The sequence below is a fragment of the Chiloscyllium plagiosum genome, unplaced genomic scaffold, assembly GCF_037043375.1.
Source record: "Chiloscyllium plagiosum isolate Xiang-an unplaced genomic scaffold, Cpla_swu_hap1 HiC_scaffold_35, whole genome shotgun sequence".
NCBI classification, from domain to species: domain Eukaryota; kingdom Metazoa; phylum Chordata; class Chondrichthyes; order Orectolobiformes; family Hemiscylliidae; genus Chiloscyllium; species Chiloscyllium plagiosum.
In genome coordinates, this window is record NW_028270173.1 from 2,871,356 (window position 1) to 2,892,050 (window position 20,695).

At 45.1% G+C, this 20,695-nt stretch overlaps 1 protein-coding gene across 6 annotated transcripts in view; it reads right to left on the reverse strand.

The window, feature by feature from the left end:
* LOC122541479 (cell adhesion molecule CEACAM6-like) overlaps positions 1-20,695 on the reverse strand; it is a 166,308-nt gene that overhangs the window by 89,784 nt on the left and 55,829 nt on the right. For 4 of the 6 annotated variants that reach the window (XM_087979107.1, XM_087979106.1, XM_087979109.1 and 1 more), the window contains exon 4: positions 18,823-19,086. In XM_087979107.1, coding sequence (XP_087835233.1) covers positions 18,823-19,086 — 264 coding nt within the window. Of the gene's footprint in view, positions 1-8,032; positions 9,766-9,801; positions 10,818-18,822; positions 19,087-20,695 lie in introns of those variants that run through there. The other 2 variants (XM_087979110.1, XM_087979111.1) reach the window with 2 other exon arrangements.

Genomic DNA, 20,695 nt, shown 5'->3' on the forward strand with positions numbered 1-20,695 from the left:
ATTCTTTTCTAAATATAAATAGATCCTATCCCTCAGTACCTTCTCCAGCAACTTTCCCACTCCGATATCAGGCTCACTGGTCTGTAGTTACCCGGAATATCCCTACTACCGTTCTTGTACAGGGGACAACATGAGTAATCCTCCAGTCCTCCGGCACCTCACCTGTATTTAAGGATGCCACAAAACTATCTGTCAGGGCCCCAGCCATTTCCTCTCTCACCTCCCTCAGCAACCTGGGATAGATTCCATCTGTTCCTGGGGATTTGTCCACCTTAATAACCTCCAGCCTACGCAACACATCTTCCCTATTTATGTCAACATGATCCAGACTAATCAAACTTCTATCTCTAATCTCGCCATTCATCATGTTCCTCTCCTCAGTGAACACTGATGCAAAGTAATCATTCAGAATCTCACCCATTCTCTCAGTTCAGAAAGTTCCAGAACGTTTGTCAAGATTTACCCTTTAGTAAATCCATGCTGACTAGAACCAATCTGTCACCACTTTCCAAATGCTGTCATTACATCCTTAATGATTTGACAGATTCCAGCATTTTCCTTATCACTGATGTCAAGAGTCAAGAACTTCGTTGAACATTGTGTAATCATCAGCGAACATCCCCACTTCTGACCTTATGATGGATGGAAGGTCAATGACGAAGCAGTTGTAGATGGTTGAGCCTAGGACACAACCGTGAGGAACTCCTTCAGAGATGTGCTGGAGCTGAGGTAACTGACCTCCAACAACCATCTTTTTTGCCAAGTATGGCTCCAACAGTGGAGAGTTGGCACCTTGATACCCGTTGATTCCAGTTTCAATAGGCCTGCTCCTAATCAGTCAAATTTAACCTTGATGTCATAGGCTGTCATTCTCACTTCACCTCTGGAGTTCAGCTCTTTTGTCCATGTTTGAACCAAGACTGTAATGAGATCAGGAGCTGGTACAGCTCAAACTGGGGTCATTGAGCAGGTTATTGCTGAGCAGGTACTGCCTGTTGATATCTTCCATAATTTTACTGATGATTAATAAGTTGACTGAAGGAGCAGTAATTGGCTGGGTTGGATTTGTCCTGCTTTCTATGTACAGGACATACCTGGGCAATTTTCCACATTGTTGTGTAGTAATTGTGCTAATGTTGTAATTGTACTGGAAGAGCTTAGCTCGGAAAGCGGCAAGTTCTGGCACACAAGTTTTCAGTACTATTGCTGGAATGTTGTCTGGACCTATAGCCTTTGCAGTATCCAGTGCCTCCAACTGTTTCTTGATATCACATGGAGTGAACCAAATTGGTTGAAGACTGGTTTCTGTAAATGCTGGGGACCACTGAAGGAAGACGAAATGGATCATCAACTCGGCACTTCAGGCTGAAGATTGCTGAGAATGCTTCATCCATTTCTTTTTCAATGATGTGCTAGACGCTTCCATTATTGATGTCAATCCAATGAATCAGTAAGACCATACTGTGATAACATGACAGCGTGTCCCCGATTTGCAAATGCGTAACTTACAAATGCTCTCACTTACAAACAGCTCACAAATGCGGGCGGTGGGGAAAGTAATTTTAACTATCTGGCATGTAAATGATTCCTGCACTTGTGAATGGTTATTTCATATTGTACTGCATTATGTGCCAACCAGTGTGAAGTGTACAAATCAACTTGTAATGGACTCGAGAATGAAAGCCATTCACATTTTGGTACTGCTTGTTGTGTCAATCCAGTAAACACAGTGGTGCCGAACAGCGAATATGCTATGTCAATCAAATGGACATAGCAAAACTGTAGCTGTATTTATTTGAATCCAGTGAAAAAAGTAAGACTGTTCTGAGAATGCATCATGCCAATTCATTGAGAACAGTATATCTGTACAGCAAATCCGTTAGTTTCAAACCACCAAACACAGTAAGGCTGTGCAATAAGTATATTAGTCTCAATCCAGGAGCACTGTAAGGATGGACAGTGAACACATTGCTGACAATCTTGAGAAGACTGTATGTCTGTACAGTGAATGGGTCACTTGTAGAGTCAATAATTTCATAAAGCATGGAAACAGACCCTTTGGTCCAACTCATCCATGCTGACCATGTTTTCCAAATTAAACGAGTCCCAGTTGCCTGTGTTTCACCCATATCCCTCTAAACCTTCTTATTTATGTATTTGTCCAAATATCTTTTAAATATTGTAACCGAATCTACCACTTCCTCTGGCAGTTAATTCCACATCCGAACCAACCTTGTGTGAAAAAGTTGACTCTCAGATCCCTTTTATACTTTTCTCCTCTCCCCTTAAAAATATTGCTTCTAGTTTTGAATTCTCCTACCCTCGGGAAAAGACCTTTGCTATTCATCTTATCTATGCCCCTTATGATTTTATTAACCTCTTTGAGGTCATCCCTCAACTTCGTACACACTGGTGAGAAAATCCCAACTTATTCAGCCTCTTGTTATAATTGAAACACTCAAGTTCCAGCAACTTCATTGTAAATATTTTCTGAACCCTCTCCAATTTAATAATATGAAGACAGTAGGGCTGTAAAGTGAGCACATTGGTTTTAATCCAGTGACCAGAGTAATGCTCTACAATAAATACATCAGTATCAATGCACTGAATATGTTAAGGTCGCATAGTAAATATGATATTGTCAAGCCAGTGAAAACAATAAGGCTGTACAGTGAATCCATCAGTGATAATCCAATTAATGCTTAGGCATGTACAATGTATATGTTAGTGTCAATCCAGTGAGCACAGGAAGGCTGGACAGTGAATACATTTGTGTCAACCGAATTAATACCTGATGCCTGCACAATGAATACTTTAGCATTGATCCAGTGAACATATTAAGGCTGTGCAGTGATTTTTTTTTAAGTCCAATGAACACCTTAAGCCCAGGCAATGAAAACCTTAGTGTCAAACCAGTGAACACAATGAATGCATAAGTGACAACCCATTGAAGACAGTACACTGAATACTGTATAATGTGTCAATCCATGGGACAGTAAGGTCGAACAGTGAATAACGTAAGCCCATAAGATACAGAAGCAGAAGTAGGCCATTCAGCTCCAACATTCAATCATGGCTGAAGTGTTTCTCAACCCTTCTCCTCATAACCCTTGACTCCCTCACCAATCAAGAACCCATCTGTTTCTGTCTCAAATACACTCAATGACTTGGCCCCCGCAACCCTCTATGGCAAAGAGTTCCACAGATTCACTACTTTCTGGCTGAAGAAATTCCTCCTCATCTCAGTTCTAAAGGGTTGTCCCTTTCACTTTGAAGTTGTTCTCTTGGGTCCTAGTGTCTCCTACTGGTGAAAACATTCTTTTCATGTTCACTCTCTCCAGGCCTCTTAGTATTCTCTAAGTTTCAATCAGAACCCCCTTCATCCATCTAAACTCCACTGATAACTGACCCATTATCCATTCCAATACCTTGCCCTGAACTCTATGCGCTCTTATCTTAGTTAACATCCTTCAGTGTGGCACATTGTCAAAAGCCTTCCAGAAATCCAGATTGATCACAACCACTGGCTCTCTTTTGTCTAACTTATCCATTACTTCTTCAAAGAATTCAAACTGATTTGTCAGGCATTATCGCCCCTCCCCTTGATGAAACCATACTGACTCATTCCAATTTTACCATGCATTTCCAAATGCTCCACAATTTCATCTAAAATCTTACTAACAACCAAGATCGGGATAACTATCCGATCATTTCCTGTCTTCCATCTCCCTCCCTTCTTAAATAGGTGTGTTACATTAGCCACATTCCAGTCCTCTAGGACCCAGAAATTCCGGAAAGATCACCATCAATGCCGCAAAATCTCCTCAGCTATCTCCTTCAGAACTTGAGGCTGAGGTTCATGTAGTCCATATGATTTATCCACCTCCAGACCCTTCAGTTTCTCCAGCATCTTCTCCTCAGTGATGTCCACTACACTCACCTCTGCCCTGAATCTCTGGAAGTTCTGGTATGTTGCTGGTGTTTTCCACACTGTGAACACTGTTATGAAGTTGAAGGCTGCGTCATAAATGGGAGGGGTGTGGGACTGCGGGGGGGAAGGTAGCTGGGAATGCAATGGGTTGATGAAGGTGGGGGAGAAGGTGATAAGAGTCAGAGAGAAGGGTGGAGTGAATAGATGGGAAAGATGATGGACCGGTCAAGAGGGCAATGCAGAATTGGAGGCTTGGGACTAGAATAAGGTGGGGGGAGGGGAAATGAGGAAACTGGTGAAATCCAATTAATTCCATGTGGTTGCAGGGTCCCAAAGCAGAAGACGAGGTGTTCTTCCTCCAGGTGTCGGGTGGTTAATGTTTGGCGATGGAGGAGGCCCAGGACCTGCATGCCCTTCGTGGAGTGGGAGGGGGAGTTGTGTTCAGCCACAGTGCAGTGGGGTTGGTTGGTGCAGGTGTCCAAGAGATGTTCTCTGAAATGATCCGCAAGTTGGCGTCCTGTCTCCCCGATGTAGAGCAGACCACATCAGGTGCAACGGATATAGTAGATGACATTTTTGGAGATACAGGTAAATTTCTGTCAGATATGGAAGGATTTTTTGAGGCCCTGGACAGAGGTGAGGGGGGAAGGTGTTGGCGCAGGTTGTGCACTTACTGCGGTGGTAGGGGAAGGTGCCGGGAGTGGGCTGAGGGCTAGTGGGGTGTGTGAACCTTGCAAGGGAGTTGTGGAGGGAATGGTCTCGCCGGAACGCTGATAAGGGTGGGGAGGGAAATATATCCCTAGTTGAGGAGGGGGTCTGTTTGTAGATGGCGGAAGTGGCAAGGGATGATCCAATGTATACAAAGCTTGGTGGGGTGGAAGGTGAGGACCGGGGGGTTCTGTCCTTGTTGCTTTGGAAGGGGTGGGGTTTAAGGGCAGAGGTGCAGTAAGTGGAGGAGATGCGCTGAAGGGCATCGTCAACCATGTGGGAGGGGAAGAAGGATGCCATCTGGGATTTTCTATGATGGAATCGGTCATCCTGGGAACACATGCGGTGGAGGTGGAGGAATTGGGAATATGGGATGGCATTTTTACAGGAGGTAGGGTGGTAAGAGGTGTAGTCCAGGTAGCTGTGGGAGTCTACGGATGTGTAGTAGATGTCCATGGTTATGCGGTCGCTGGAAATGGAGAGGTCCAGGAAAGGGAGAGAGGTGTCAGAGGTGATCCAGATGAATTTGAGGTTAGGGTGAAAGGTGTCAGTGAAGTTCTGTCTATTGTGTAATGATTTTGAAAGACCCTTTACAGACACCAAGCAAAACTAAAGTCATTTACAGAATACTGTGCAAGAACTGTAACAAACACTACATTGGAGTAACAGGCAGAAAACTAGCCACCAGGATACAGGAACATCAACTAGCTACAAAACGACATGTCTCCGCTCACAAGTATCCTTACATACAGATAAGGAATGACACCACTTCGACTGGGACAACACATCCATCTTAGGACATACATGAATATTCCTAGAAGCATGGCATTCCAAAGAAACCCAAACATATAAGTAAAAAGCAGGAATCATGTACAGTGCTTCGCCTGAGGCTCACTGAAGACATTACCTAGTAGGGTGACGAAATGTATGGAAATGACCCTTCCAGCTCAGCAAGCAAACCTACATCCGGAACCTCAACTGAGCTACAAATCTTCTCAAAACTCACTTACCTCAATACATGGGTTTCCTCAACCACTCCAGAACCTTCTCCCGGCTTCTGGAAGTGCACAGGCGCCATTAGCCACGTGGCCGCTCTCGCCATGACTGCTGCAGCGTATTATGATGTCACTTCCGCCCCCGCCACCCCACAGACCACAGTCACTGCCAACCACGCTGCCTCCACCTCCAGGCCCACTTTTTCAATCAAGACTCCCGCCTGCAAGGGTTCTCCCACGTCCAACACACCTCCACCTGGAAACCCTGTGCTGGTCTGTTACCCACCCTTGACCTCTTCATTTCTAACTGCCACTGTGACATAGATCACCTCAACCTGTCCACTCCCCTCACCCAATCCAACCTCCCACCCTTGCAATGCGCAGCCTTCCACTCCCTCCGCTTCAAGTCGAATATCACTATCAAACCAGCAGACAAGGGGGGGCGCTGTGGTAGTTTGGTGCACCAACTTCTACATCACTGAAGCAAGGCACCAACATGCAGACACCTCCCTTTACTGCCCACTCAACCACGACCTCACCTCCCATCACCAAACCATCATCTCTCAGACCATCCACAACCTCATCATACATGAACCCCGCACCTCCCGATTCTACCTCCTACTGAAGATTCACAAACCTGACTTCCCCAGTCAACTCATCGTCTCAGCTTGCTCCTGTCCCACTGAACTCACCTCTGCATACCTTGACACTATCCCGTTCTCCCTTAGTCCAGGAACTCCCCATCTACATTCCGGACACCACCCACGCCATTCACCTCCTCCAAGACTTTTGTTTCCCTAGTCCCCTATGCCTTATCTTCACCATGGACATCCATGTACACATCTATTTGCCATGACGAAGGCCTACAACCCTCCATTTCTTCCTCTCACACCGTCCCAACTAGTACCATTCCACTGACACCCTTATGCCCCTGGTTAAACTGGTACTCACGCTTAACTTCTCCTTCCAATTCTCCCACTTCCTCCAAACCGACGGGGTAGCCATGGGCACCCACATGGGCCCCAGCAATGCCAGCCTCTTTGTCAGGTGCATGGAACAGTCCATCTTCTGCAGTTACACTAGCGCCTCCACCTTTTCCTCCGCTACATCGATGATTGAATCACTGTTACCTTGAGCTCTCATGAGGAGGTTGAACAGTTCATCAACTTTACTAACACCTTTCACCCTGACCTCAAATTCACCTGGACCATCTCTGACACCTCCCTCCCCTTCCTGGACCTCTCCATCTCCAGCAACTGACTAACCATGGACATCTACTACAAACCCACGGACTTCCTCAGCTACCTGGAGTACACCTCCTCTCATCCTGCCTCCTGTAAAAGTGCCATCCCTTATTCCCAATTCCTCTGCATCTGACCAATTCCACCATAGAAAATCCCAGATTGCCTACTTCCTCAAAGGCCACAATTTTCTCCTCTCGTGTGGTCGACAATACCCTCCAGCACATCTCCTCCACTTACCGCACTTCTGCCCTTGAACCCTACCCTTCCCAATGCAATAAGGACAGAACATCCTCACCTTCCACCCCACCAACCTTCTGAAACAGCACATCATCCTCTGCCACTTCCTCCACTTACAAACAGACACCCCCCACACCCCCAATAGGGATATATTTCCCTCTCCACCCCTATCACTCTTCCAGAGAGACCATTCCCTCCGCAACTCTATTGTCAGATCCACGCACCCCCACCATCCCTTACCCCACTCACGGCACCTTCCCCTGCCACCGCAGGAAATACGAAATCTCTGTCCACACCACCCCCTCACATCCATCCAAGGTCCAAAAGGATCCTTCCACATTCAAAAGAAATTTACCTGTACTTCCACAAATGTCATCTACTGTATCCGTTCCACCTGATGTTGTCTCCTCTACATCGGGGAGACAGAATGCCAACTTGTGAATCATTTCAGAGAACATCTCTGGTATAGCTGTACCAACCAATCCCACCATCACATGGCTAAACACTTAAACTCCCTCTCCCACTCCACTAAAGACGTGCAGGTCCTGGGCCTCCTCCATCACCAAACACTAACCACCTGACACCTGGAGGAAGAACACCGCACCTTCCACCTTTGGGACCCTGTAACCACATGGGGTTAATGTGGATTTCATCAATTTCCTCATTTCCCCTCCCCGACCTTATCCCAGTCCCTAACCTCCAACTCTGTACTGCCCTCTTGACCTGTCTATCATCTTTCCCATCTATCTGCTCCACCCTCTTCTCTGACCTATCACCTTCCCCGCCCCCCACCTTCATTCCCAGCTACCTTCCCCCCAGCCACACACCCTTCCCACTTATCTCTCAGCCCTCCCAGCCCATAAGCCTAATTCCTGATGAAGGGCTTATGCCCGAAACGTCGATTCTCCTGCTCCACTGATGCTGCCTGACCTGCTGTGCTTTTTCAGCACCACACTCTTGACTCTGATGTACAGCATCTGCAGTCCTCACTTTCTCCCATCTTTTCATTATGATGATTCATTTTTTCTTAAGGGGGGAGGTATTATGTAGTTGAAGGTGTGTACTGTACCTTTAAAAGAGAGTGAATGTTGTTTTACACTGAGAGCTTATAAACACCCGTCATTTGACTAGCTAGCAGCCTCAGGGTATACTGGAAAATTGAAAATATGTAACATTTGGCTGTGAAATAGTTACCTGAGTTGTTCTGACAACAATTTGAATCTAACTAATAAGTTTCAATTATGCTCCAGGATATTAAAACCCAATCGAGTTTGAATTCCTTGATTTGCCAACCTCAAACCAATGAGACAATCTGATGTTTAGGGTATAAAGAAGCAGACATTTTGAAAGTTAAACAGAGAGTAAACTCCCATTGAGAGTAAACTACATCGAGAGAGACTGCCATTCATAACACTCTTGATCAAAGGTCCCTTTTTCATATGAAACATCTTTGCAGTAAAAGACAGAAGACGACCCAGGGAGATATTCAGCCGAAAGAAGGAGGACACCAGAGATGACAGCCACTGTGTGGTTTTGAAATTAAGTTGATGGAGTTTTATGGGAACAGTATATTGTTGGAGGCAGATAACAAACATTTAAGTGAAAAGAGGCTTAGATTTGTAAATAGTTGTTGTTTAATGTTCACTTTTAGAGTGATACTTTTTTCTTTAAATAGTGGAATTTGGGAGTTCTTTGCCACTCATATTTTAACAGATTACGAGGCGAAGAGAGCTTTTCTGAGTGTTTAGTTTAATTCACAGAAGGGTTCACAGCCGTGTCAATAATAACATTGATGCAAAGTACCTATTCAGTTCCTCCATGATTTCTCTGTTCCCCATTACTACTTCTCCAGCCTCATTTTGCAGCATCCATTGATCACTCTTGCCACTCTTACCTTTCAGATATCTTGAAAGTCTCTTGCATTTATCTTTATATTATTGGCTAGTTTACACTCATATCTCAACTTTTCCCTCCTTCGTACTTTCTTAGTTATCTTCTGCTGGTTTTTAAAGGCTTCCCACTAATCTTTACAGCATATGTTACATGCACTACAATGATGTCAATAGTACCCACTGGTAAGCAAAAGAGAATTTTATCAAACAAAGAAATGTGAATATGGAAATATGAAACTAAAATAGAAATTGCTGGATAAACTCCGCAGTTCTGGTAGCATCAGTGGAGAGAGAAACAGAGTTGATATTTCAGGTGCAGTGACCCTTCTTCATTACACTTTTAATGTCTTTTACAAAGGGAGAAATATGAAGGTGCACTCTATGTGAAAAGAATTTTGCACATTGTGTGGAATGCTATAGAATCTTAGAAACCCCACTGTGTGGAAGGAGGCCATTTGCCCGTTCGACCCTCTGAAGAGCAACCTACCCAGATGCAACCCCTATCCTATCCCTATCACCCTACATTTCCCATAACCTACATATCCCTGGACACCAGGGACAATTTAGCATGGCCAATCTACCTAAACTGCACATCTTTAGAGTATGGAGGAAGCTAGAACACCCGGAAGAAACCGACGCAAATACAAGAAGAATGTACAAACTCAACAAATGGTCACCCAATTGTTGGGCGAATTGAATGCAGGTCCTTGGCATTGTGGGGCAGCACTGCTGACCACTGAGCCACTGTCTCACCAATCCTGAAAATAAAAGTGCTTCTTGTGAAGAGCGTTGATCAGTTGAACATATCAGTACACATTGTGAACAATCATTTGAACATATGGGTCGCAATCTTAGACACAAATAGGTCAACTATTAGATACATAAATCTTGGATTGTGAAGGAATTTGTACTCACAGCTGAATATATTATTGAACATCATTGGTTTCTGTTTGTTGAATAGATTAATGCCTATCAGTTAAGTTTATTTATGCATGTCATGTGAACACATCAATACCAGTCAGGTGAACACATTAGTGACAACCAAATGAACACATCGATGTCTGTCAGTTAAACACATCGATACCCATCAGGTAAAAATATCAGTGCCAGTCAGATGAACACATCTATATCAGCAAAGTGAACATATTGATGCCCGTCAGGTGAACACATTGATGCCCATCTTGTGAGCACATCAATATTTGTCAGGTAAATGGTTCAATATCTGTCAGGTAAACACATTGATACCCATCAGGTGAATACATGTATGTAAGCCAAGTGAACACATCAATGCTTGTCAGGTAAACACATTGATGCCCATCGGGTGAACACATCCATATCCGTCAAGTAAACACATTGTTAACCATCAGGTGATCACATCTCTGTCAGTCAGATCAACACATCAGTGCCAGTCAGATGAACACATTGGTGCCAGTCAAGTGTGTACATCGATATCTATCATTGACACTCATCAGATGAACACTTCTTTATCAGTCAGATGAACATATCGCTGCTAGTCAGGTGAACACTTCAGTGTCAGTCAGGTAAGCACACCTGTGTCAGTCAGATGAACACATCCATGTCAGTCAAGTGAAAAGATATCGGTGTCAGTCAGGTGAACGCATCATTGCCAGTCAGGTGAGCACATCAGCCCTGGTCAGATGAACACATCAGTGCTGATCACGTGTGTGACAGCAGTTTTCAACTCATGTGACGGGGTCTTTGTGATTAAATGGCTGCCGACAATCCTTGACCCCTCATTCACTCATTCTCTCATATGTTGCTGGAGCAGAACACAGCACCAAAGGAAATTCTAGAGGGTAATTTAGATTTAGATTTAGATTAGATTACTTACAGTGTGGAAACAGGCCCTTTGGCCCAACAAGTCCACACCGACCGTCCGAAGAATAACCCACCCAGACCCATTCCCCTACATTTACCCCTTCACCTAACACTAGGGGCAATTTAGCATGGCCAATTCACCTAACCTGCACATTTTTGGACTGTGGGAGGAAACCGGAGCACCCGGAGGAAACTCATGCAGACACGGGGAGAACGTGCAAACACCACACAGTCTTTAGTAAAGATCAGGTTGGGACTGAACTTTAATGTGTGGTAGATATGGGTGGAGTTGAAGGCCAGAGGAATGACTTGGCATTCTAATGTCCAAACTCACATTCCGAAAGGATATATGGGGAAAACACCCTGTCGTGGGAATTCTGTCCCCCAGTTCCTAAACGCAATTCCATTGGTAAAGTGCATGACAAGGACCCAAGGCCACAGTCTTAGAGTAAAGGAAAGACTTTTTAGAATGGAGATAAGGAGAATTTTTTTCAGACAGAGAGTGAATCTATGGAATTCAATGCCACAGAAGGCTGTGGAGACAAGGTCATTGAGCATATTTAAGACAGAGATAGATGGGTTCTTGATTGTCAAGGGTTATGGGGAAAAAGCAGGAGAATGGGGTTGAGAAACTATCAGCCATGGTTGAATGGCGGAGAGACTTGAAAAGGTTGAATAGCCTATCTTAGAACGTAGAACAGTACAGCACAGTCCAGGCCCTTCGGCCCTCAATGTTGTGCAGACCTTTTATTTTACTCTAAGATCAGACTAACCCACATACCCTTCATTGTACTATCTTCCATGTGCCTATCCAAGAGTCACTTAAATGGCCCTAATGTATCTGACTCTACTACCACCACTGGCAGTGCATTCCACGTACCCACCACTCTCTGTGTAAAGGAAAGACCTCTGATACCTCTTTTAAACCTTCCTCCAATCACCTTTAAAATTATGCCCCCTCGAGATAGCCGTTTCTGCTATGGGAAAATGTCTCTGGCCATCTACTCTATCTATGCCTCACATCATCTTGTACACCTCCCATCCTTCCTTGCTCCAAGAGAAAAGTCCTAGCTCCCTCAACCTTTCTTCATAAGACATGCCCTCCAGTCCATGCAGCATCCTGTTCAATCTCCTCTGCACCTTTCTAAAGCTTCCACATTCTTCCTATAATGAGGCAACCAGAATGGAACACAATATTCCAAGTATGACCTAACCAGGTAGTGCTCTATGGCACTACAGGATAACCTCATGGCTCTTAAACTCAATCGCCCTGCTAATGAAACCCAATACACCATACACCTTCTTGACAACCCTATCAACTTGGGTGGCAACTTTGAAAGATCTATAGACATGAAGCCCATGATCTCTTTGTTGCTCCACACTGCCAAGAATCCTGCCTTTAACCCTGTATCGTGCTTTCAAATTCAACCTTCCAAAATGGTCACTTCACACTCTTCCAGGTTGAACTCTATCTGCCACTTTTGCCCGAAACGTCGATTTTCCTGCACCTCGAATGCTGCCTGACCTGCTGTGCTTTTCCAACACCACTCTAATCTAGACTCTGATCTCTAGCATCAGCAGCCCTCACTTTTGCCTTTGTCTATCTGCCACTTATCAGCCTTGTTCTGCATCCTGTCAATAAATATCCTGCTGCGACTTACAACAGCCCTCCACACTATCCACCACTCCATCAACCTTCATATCACCAGCATACTTACTAACCCATCTTTCTACTTCCTCATCCAAGTCAGTTATAAGTATCACAAAGAGCAGAGGTCCCAGAACCTATCCCTGCCAAACATCACAGATCACTGAGCTCCAGGCTGAAAACTTTGCATCTACCACCAATCTATGTCTTCTATTGGTTGGCCAATTCTGTATCCAGACAGCCAGATTTCCCTGTATCCCATGCTTCCTTAACTTTGGATAAGCCTACCAAGGGGAACCTGAACAAACGCCTTGCTACAATCCATGCATGCCACATCCACTGCTCTACCTTCATCAATGTGTTTTATCACATCCTCAAAGAATTCAATAAGGTTTGTGAGGCATGATCTGCCTCTTGCAAAGCCATGCTGACTATCTCTGATCAAAATATGGTTTTCCAATTAAACATAAATCCTGTCCCACAGAATCCTCTCCAATAATTTGCCCACCACAGACGTAAGACTGAGTGGTCTGTAATTCGCAGGATTATCCCTATTCCCTTTTTTGAATAATTTGGCAGTACTCCAGTGCCCAGTGAGAGTGCAAAGGTCATTGTCAATGGCACAGTAAACTCTTCCTTTGCTTCCTTTAGTAATCTTGGGTATATTCCATCTGGCCCAGGGAATTTATCGATCCTTATGTTTTTTTCAAAATTTTCAGCACATCCTTCTTCTTAACATCAAGCTGTTTGAGCACATCAGTCTGTTTCACGCTGTCCTCAGAAATGTCAATGTTTCTCTCAGGAGTGAATACTGAAGCAAAGTATTCATTAAGGACATCCCCTACCTCCTCCAACACCAGGCACAAGTTCCCTTCACTCTCCTTGATCGGACCTACCCTCACTCTGGATGTTTGCTTGTTCCTCACATGAATGTAGAATGCCTTAGGGTTTTCCTTAATTCTACCTGCTACAGCTTTCTCATGCCCACTTCTCGCTTTTCTACGTCCATTCTTCAGTTCCTTCCTGGCTACTTTGTAACTTCTAAAGTCCTGACTGATCCTTCCCTCCTCAACCTAAAGTAAGCTTCCTTTTTCCTCTTGCCTAGATGTTCCACATCCCTTGTCACCCAAGGTTCTTTCAACCTACCATCCCTTCCTTGCCTCAGTGAACAAACTTGTCTAGCATTGTCAGCAAGTGCTTCCTAAACAACCTCCAAATTTCAATGCAAGAAGTATACGAAATAAGGTAGGTGAACTTGCAGCGTGGGTTGGTACCTGGGACTTCGATGTTGTGGCTATTACGGAGACATGGCTAGAACAGGGACAGGATTGGCTGTTGCAGGTTCCGGGATTTAAATGTTTTAGTAGGTTTAGAGGTGGGGGTAAAAGAGGGGGAGGTGTGGCATTGCTTGTCAAAGATAGTATTACAGTGGTGGAAAGGACGATGGATGAGGACTTGCCATCTGAGGTAGTTTGGGCTGAGGTTAGGAATAGGAAAGGTGAGGTCACCCTGTTAGGAGTCTTTTACAGGCCTCCTAATAGTCCTAGAATCATTGAAGAAAGGATTGGGAAGGTGATTCAGGAGATGAGTGACAGTAATAGGGTGGTTGTTATGGGGGACTTTAACTTTCCTGATATTGATTGGGAAAGCTATAGCTCAAGTTCGTTAGATGGGTCAGTGTTTGTTCAATGTGTGCAGGAGAGTTTCCTGACACAATATGTAGACAGGCCAACAAGAGGTGAGGCCATACTGGATTTGGTTCTGGGTAACGAACCAGGCCAGGTGTTAGAATTAGAGGTAGGTGAGCACTTTGGGGATAGTGACCATAATTCGGTGATTTTTACACTCGTGATGGAGAGGGATAAGTGTGTACTACAGGGCAAGAATTATAGCTGGGGTAAGGGAAATTATGACGCGGTGAGGCATGACTTAGGATGTGTGGCTTGGAAAAGTAGACTCCAAGGCAAGAGTGTAAATGATATGTGGAACTTGTTCAAGGGGCAACTATTGAGTGTCCTTGATGATTATGTACCTGTCAGGCAGGTAGGAAAGGGTCGTGCGAGGGAGCCGTGGTTTAATAAGGAATTGGAATCCCTTGTTAAATGGAAGAGGGCGGCCTATCTCAAGATGAGACGTGAAGGTTCAATTGGGGCGATAGAGAGTTATAGGGTAGCCAGGAAGGACCTGAAGAGAGAGCTAAAAGCAGCAAGGAGGGGACACGAAAGGTCCTTAGTAGATAGGATTAGGGAAAACCCTAAGGCTTTCTATAGGTATGTTAGGAATAAAAGAATGACTAGGGTAGGAATAGGTCCAGTCAAGGATAGTAGGGGGAAGTTGCGTGTGGAGGCGGAAGAGATTGGGGAGACACTGAATGAATACTTTTCTTCAGTATTCACTCAGGAACAGGGCATTGTTGTCGATGAGAATACTGAGGCACAAATAAGTAGAATGGATGGCTTTGAGGTATGTAGAGAAGAGGTGTTGGAAATCCTGGAAAAGGTGAAAATAGATAAGTCCCCTGGGCCTGATGGCATTTATCCTAGGATTCTCTGGGAAGCAAGGGAGGAGATTGCAGAGCCATTGGCCTTGATTTTTATGTCCTCTTTGTCTACAGGAGTAGTCCCAGAAGACTGGAGGATAGCAAATGTGGTTCCCTTGTTCAAAAAGGGGAGTAGGGATAGCCCTAGTAACTATAGGCCGGTGAGTCTCACTTCTGTTGTGGGCAAAGTCTTAGAGAGAATTGTAAGGGATAGGATTTATGCACATCTAGATAGGAATAATGTGATCAAGGATAGTCAGCATGGTTTTGTGAAGGGCAAGTCGTGCCTCACAAACCTTATTGAATTCTTTGAAAAGGTGACGAAGGAGGTTGATGAGGGGAAAGCGGTAGATGTGGTATATATGGATTTTAGTAAGGCGTTCGATAAGGTTCCCCATGGTAGGCTACTGCAGAAAATACGGAGATATGGCATTGAGGGTGAGTTGGAGGTTTGGATTAGGAATTGGCTGGATGGAAGAAGACAGAGGGTAGTAGTTGATGGCAAAGTTTCTTCATGGAGTGCCGTCACTAGCGGTGTTCCGCAAGGATCTGTTTTGGGACCATTGCTGTTTGTCATTTTTATAAATGACCTGGAAGAGGGGTTAGAAGGTTGGGTGAGCAAGTTTGCGGATGACACGAAAGTCGGAGGAGTTGTTGACAGTGAGGAAGCATGTGGCAGGTTACAGCAGGATATAGAGAAGCTGCAGAGCTGGGCAGAAAGGTGGCAGATGGAATTCAATGTAGCTAAGTGCGAGGTGATTCACTTTGGGAAGAATAACAAAAAGATGGGGTACTGGGCTAATGGCCGGATACTTGGTAGTGTGGATGAGCAGAGGGATCTTGGTGTCTATGTACACAGATCTCTGAAAGTTGCCACCCAGGTAAATAGTGCGGTGAGGAAGGCATATGGCGTACTGGCTTTTATTGGTAGAGGAATTGAGTTCCGGAGTCCTGAGGTCATGATGCAGTTGTATAAGACTCTGGTACGGCCGCATCTGGAATATTGTGTGCAGTTTTGGTCGCCATACTATAGGAAGGATGTGGAGGCATTGGAACGGGTGCAGAGGAGGTTTACCAGGATGTTGCCTGGTATGAAAGGAAAATCGTATGAGGAAAGACTGAGGCACTTGGGGCTGTTTTCACTAGAGAAAAGAAGGTTTAGGGGTGACTTGATTGAGGTGTACAAGATGATTAGGGGGTTAGATAGGGTCGACAGTATGAACCTTTTCCCGCGTATTGAGTCGGGTATTACAAGGGGGCATAGCTTTAAATTAAGGGGGGGTAGATATAGGACTGATGTTAGGGGTAGGTTCTTCACTCAGCGAGTCGTTAGTTCATGGAATGCCCTGCCAGTAACAGTGGTGGACTCTCCCTCTTTATGGGCATTTAAGAGGGCATTGGATAGGTATATGGAGGATAGTGGGTTAGTGTAGTTTAGGTGGGCTTGGATCGGCGCAACATCGAGGGCCCAAGGGCCTGTACTGCGCTGTATTCTTCTATGTTCTATGTTCTATGTTCTGTGTACTTTTCCCTGAGAATATCTGTTCCCAATTGAGGCACCTCAGTTACTGCCCTAATAGCATTGCAATTCTCCCTCCCTCAATTAAATACCTTCCTCACACCATGTGCTCCTATCCCTCTCTGTGAATATAGTAAAGGTTAAGGAGTTGTGATCACTACCATCGAAATGCTCTCCCACCAAGTGATCTGAAACCTGACATGGTTCGTCGCCAAGCACCAAATCCAATTTGGCCTCCCCTCGAGTCAGTCTTTCTACACATTGAATCATGAACCCTTCCTGGACACATCTGACAAAAACTGCTCCATCTAAACTATTTGAACTAAGAAAGTTCCAATCAATATTTGGGAAGTTAAAGTCACCCATGCAGTAATGCATGTAATCAATGTAATGCAGTAATCAATGCAGTAATCAATGTAATGGAGGAAGAGTTGGGACAGTACAGGTGTATGTACTGAAGACAGACTGCTCAATATAACTGACAAAGAGGCAGATGCCCATGGCCACCCTCCGGATTTAGAGAAAGTGAGAAGAATTGAAAGAAAAGTTATTGAGGGTGAGGACTACTTCAGTGAGGTGGAGGAGGGTATAAGTGGGGGTGGAACTAGATGGGTCTGTTGGAGAGGAAATAATTGAGGGCCTGCAAGCCATCATTCCGAAGATGAAGTGCTGGGGCCAGGGAACTGGAAATGTTCCGAAGAGGTGGAAGGCATGATTTGCATCCTGGATATAGGTGCCAAATGCCTGGACCAATGGAGAGGAAATGGAGTTGAGATAGGAAGAAATTAGTTTGGTGTGGCAGGAACGTGCGGAGACAATGGGTCAGCTGGGGAAGTTGGGCTTGTGGATCTTGGGGAGCAGGTAGAACTGGGCAGTTGGGGCTGGGGAACTGTGAGGTTGGAGGCAGTGGAGGACAGCTCACTGAAGGCGATGAGACCATGGACAGTGTGGGAGGTGGTGGCTTGATGGGCGATGGTGCAGCCATGGTCAAGGTGTTGGAGAGCTGGCGTTCGGCGTCTGCAACAGTGAGGTCTGTCCTCTGGACTACCATCGCCTCACAAGTTTAATAGTGAAGCAGGGATTGGTGTGGAGAGAGTGCAGTGGAGCGCAATTCCTCTGCCTCAATCACTTCTGCTCTGACAGGGAGACATGCCACTGCAAAGCATCCCAGGTGTCCTACTATTTCAAACAACACTTTCTTCCCCCCTCTGTCATCCAGACAGCCCTCACTGCATCTCCTCCTTTCCCGGCTCCACACTCACCCCTCTGAATGTGCAGTAGTGCTCCACTCACTCCGCATAACCAAAAAAGATGCAACAACTGTCTGTACACCAACACCCTGAACTCTATCCAGGGCTCTAAACAGTCCTTCCAGGTGAGACAAAGGTTCACCTGCATCTCCTCCAACTTTGTCTACTACATCCGGTGTTTCCAATGTGGTCTTCTCTACATTGGTCGAAGAGTGGGGTGCTGGAAAGGCACAGCATCCGAGGAGTCCTAACCCTAACCTGCTCCTCAGGTCCTGCCTGAACGGCAGCATCACACCTTTTCCAGCACCACACTCTTCGACTTTGATCTCCAGCATCTCCTCGCTTCCTACATCAGTGAGACCAAATGTAGACTAGGTGACTGTTTCGCCGAGCATCTTTGCCTGGTCTGAAATGGCTAACCTAACCTCCCGGTCACTGCCCATTTCAATTCTCCCTCTGACTCCCCATCCAACATGTTCATCCTTGGTCTCCTCCTCTGCAGGTCGGACGAACAACACCTTATCTTCCGCCTGGGCAGCTTACAACCTAAAGGATTTAACACTAAGTTCTCTAAATTCAAATAACATTACCACCCATCCCCCAGCTCTCTTTCCAGCCACAACTCCTCTTTTCTATTCCATCTATCAACCTTCCCTTCCAGTGATCAACAGGATCCATCCCTCCCATCAACCGACCAGCGTGTACCCACCATCTGTGTCCATCTATCACTACCTCACCATTCCGCTACCTCACTCTCCCCACATCCCTCCCCCACACTGCCTTTATCTGTCGCTCCCCCTACACCCACATCTCGTCCTGAAGAAGGGTTAATAGCAGAAATACTGACTTCGCCACCTCCTGGCTTGCTGTGTACTTCCAGCTTTTTGTCTACTTAGGACTCATGCTGAATTACATACGCTTTTGGAGAAATCATTCCATTTTTCAATTCTGATATAAAAACAGTGCATTACAAGAAAGTGACACCTTTCCACAATAGAGAGAAAAGCTTGACATACTCACATTTGACTGTCAGCTCATAAAAGGCGCTGGATTCACTGAACGGGTTTTGTATGAAACAACCGTATATGCCAGAATCTGATTTCTGTGCGTTTTTGATGACCAAAGTTGTGTTATTATTGATCAATGTGTATCGGGTATTAGAAGCACCTCCTGTTATTGCAAGCCATCTGACAGACTGGATGTTCCCTGATAATATACAGGTTAATGCAATAATACTGTCTTCCAGGCTGGAATTGCTGGATATGTCAGGTTCATCAAGCTGTTCTGGAAAGAGATGAAACAGAATTTTAATACTCAGGAGTGAGTGCTAACTCACATGGTCCTTCCACAGTCATAGTCTGGGTCAGAAGCTAATTCCTGGAGAACAATGTGGTGTAAAGACACAATTGCAATCAGCAAGTCTCCAACCAAATCCACTCACAAGACACAAACCACTTCAGGGAACCATGAAAATGGTCACTGTTGAAAATGGACACAATAAGGTATGTGGCAAACGCATGTTGATGGAGCTGAGATTGGAACCCTGCAAATCCTTCAGCTATCATTTGCAAATCAGATTAGATTCCCTACAGTATGGAAACAGGCCCTTCGGCTCAACAAGTCCACACCAGCCCTCCAAGCAGTAACCCACCCAAATCCATTCCCCGACCCTATATTTATCCTTGACTAATGCACCTACACTACGGACAATTTAGCATGGCCAATTCACCTGACCTGCATATCTTTGGATTGTGGGAAGAAACCTATGCAGACACGGGGAGAATGTGCAAATTCAACACAGTTTTTCCAAGGCGGGAATTGAACCCAGGTCCCTGGTGCTGTGAGGCAATAGTGCTAACCACCATGCTAACTCTCAGCCACTGTGCCAACCTGGAATTGGAAATTAAACTCTAGCTATTGGGCACAGAGAGATCTGGATGAGACACATATCTAACCTTGTGGAGATCTGCAGGTCTCTGTTCAGTACACTGGTCTGAACTGATCCAGTCTGAATAGTCTGTGCCCTGAAATCACTGGGAGCTGCTGGAAGCTTGGGTTTGAACCTGTTAGTGATTCATGCTGAAATGTGTAATGGCTGGGAATGCTACATTTGTCTTTCATATGTGAACACTAATTCTGGAAGGAAACACTCAAGTGGGGTGGCACGGTGGCTCAGTGGTTAGCACTGCTGCCTCACAGTGACAAGGACCTAGGTTTGATTCCAGCTGCAGGCAACTGTCTGTGTGGAGTTTCCACATTCTCCCTGTGTCTGCGTGGGTTTCCTCCCATAATCCAAACATATGTAGGTCAGGTAAATTGGCCATCCTAAATTGTCCATAGTGTTAAATGTATTAGTCAGGGGTAAATATAGGGTACAGGAATGGGTCTGGGTGGGTTACTCTTCAGAGAGTTGGTGTGGACTTGTTGGGCCAAAGGGCCTGTTTGTATACTGTAGGTAATCTAATCTAAAAAAAGTGAGGTCTCAGAAAAAGTCATGGACTTGAAAGGTGTTTCTCTCTGTACACATGCGACCAACCTGGTGGATATTTGGGGTTTTTATTTTAGCTTTCTGTTGTTTATTATGTTTTGATTTGTGTTACGATAAGTGGATTGTGAGTTCTATCAAGTGGTTTTGAGGAGAAGGCAGGAGGTGCTTCATGAAATATGAGCAGGAGCTGCAAATGTGGAAGACTCAATAGCCAGTAGTTTAAAACAGAGCTAATTGGTTCTCAATTCTGAATATCAATGACACAATTATAGCATCCCATTCCTACACTTAGGGAGCCACTGTTCTGGCTCAGGATGAGAGAGAACAAATTCAAAGTTGGCCTTTCAGAGACATTGTTTGTGTCAGCTATAGTCTCGCACTCTGTCCAGGAGTTCATACTGCTTC